Below are 593 nucleotides of genomic sequence, written 5' to 3'. Positions count from 1 at the left end.
TTTTAGTTCTAATTTTAAAGTTGTAGAAGGTGTCAATATGTTGATTTACTAAAATGCACCTTTTGTTCCCAGGTGTCTTTATTGTATCAGCCAAGCGCACTCCTTTTGGCACGTACGGCGGAGTGCTGAGGGATCACAGTGCGACAGATTTGGCCGAGCACGCAGCCAAATCCGCCCTCGCTGCAGGACGCGTGGCTCCAGAAATCGTTGACAGTGTCATCGTGGGAAACGTCATGCAGGTAATTCATCTCATTACATGAAGAGTCTTGTTTAAAATCTAGCTTTCATCACTTGTTTTGAACGTCTTTTTATCTCCTCAGAGCTCAGCGGATGCTGCGTACATTGCTCGTCATGTTGGTCTGAGGTGCGGAGTCCCCATCCCGGTTCCTGCTCTCACTGTGAACAGACTGTGTGGTTCTGGTTTCCAGTCCATCATCAATGGCGCTCACGTAAATTTGCAGTTGTTGCAAATTAGCATTTCTGTTTCAAACATGATACTCAAGAGTTTTTTTTTATCATCTATGATCATTGGGCCTCATGCAAGAACCGTTCGTACGCACAGATTTGTTCTTAAGTTTTGCGTACAAGTGATT

The 593-nt window shown here is 44.5% G+C and overlaps 1 protein-coding gene across 1 annotated transcript in view; it reads left to right on the top strand.

The window, feature by feature from the left end:
• The window catches only part of LOC106513618 (3-ketoacyl-CoA thiolase, mitochondrial), a gene marked incomplete at its 3' end in the record, with an annotated part of 2866 nt that extends 2417 nt beyond the window's left edge, over window positions 1-449 (top strand). The window contains 2 exon segments of the mRNA XM_014002544.1: window positions 73-239; window positions 321-449. Coding sequence (XP_013857998.1) covers window positions 73-239; window positions 321-449 — 296 coding nt within the window.
• Between the last annotated feature and the right edge of the window lie 144 nt (window positions 450-593).

The sequence above is a fragment of the Austrofundulus limnaeus genome, unplaced genomic scaffold, assembly GCF_001266775.1.
Source record: "Austrofundulus limnaeus strain Quisiro unplaced genomic scaffold, Austrofundulus_limnaeus-1.0 Scaffold14, whole genome shotgun sequence".
NCBI lineage: Eukaryota > Metazoa > Chordata > Actinopteri > Cyprinodontiformes > Rivulidae > Austrofundulus > Austrofundulus limnaeus.
This window is presented reverse-complemented; position numbering and strand designations above follow the sequence as displayed.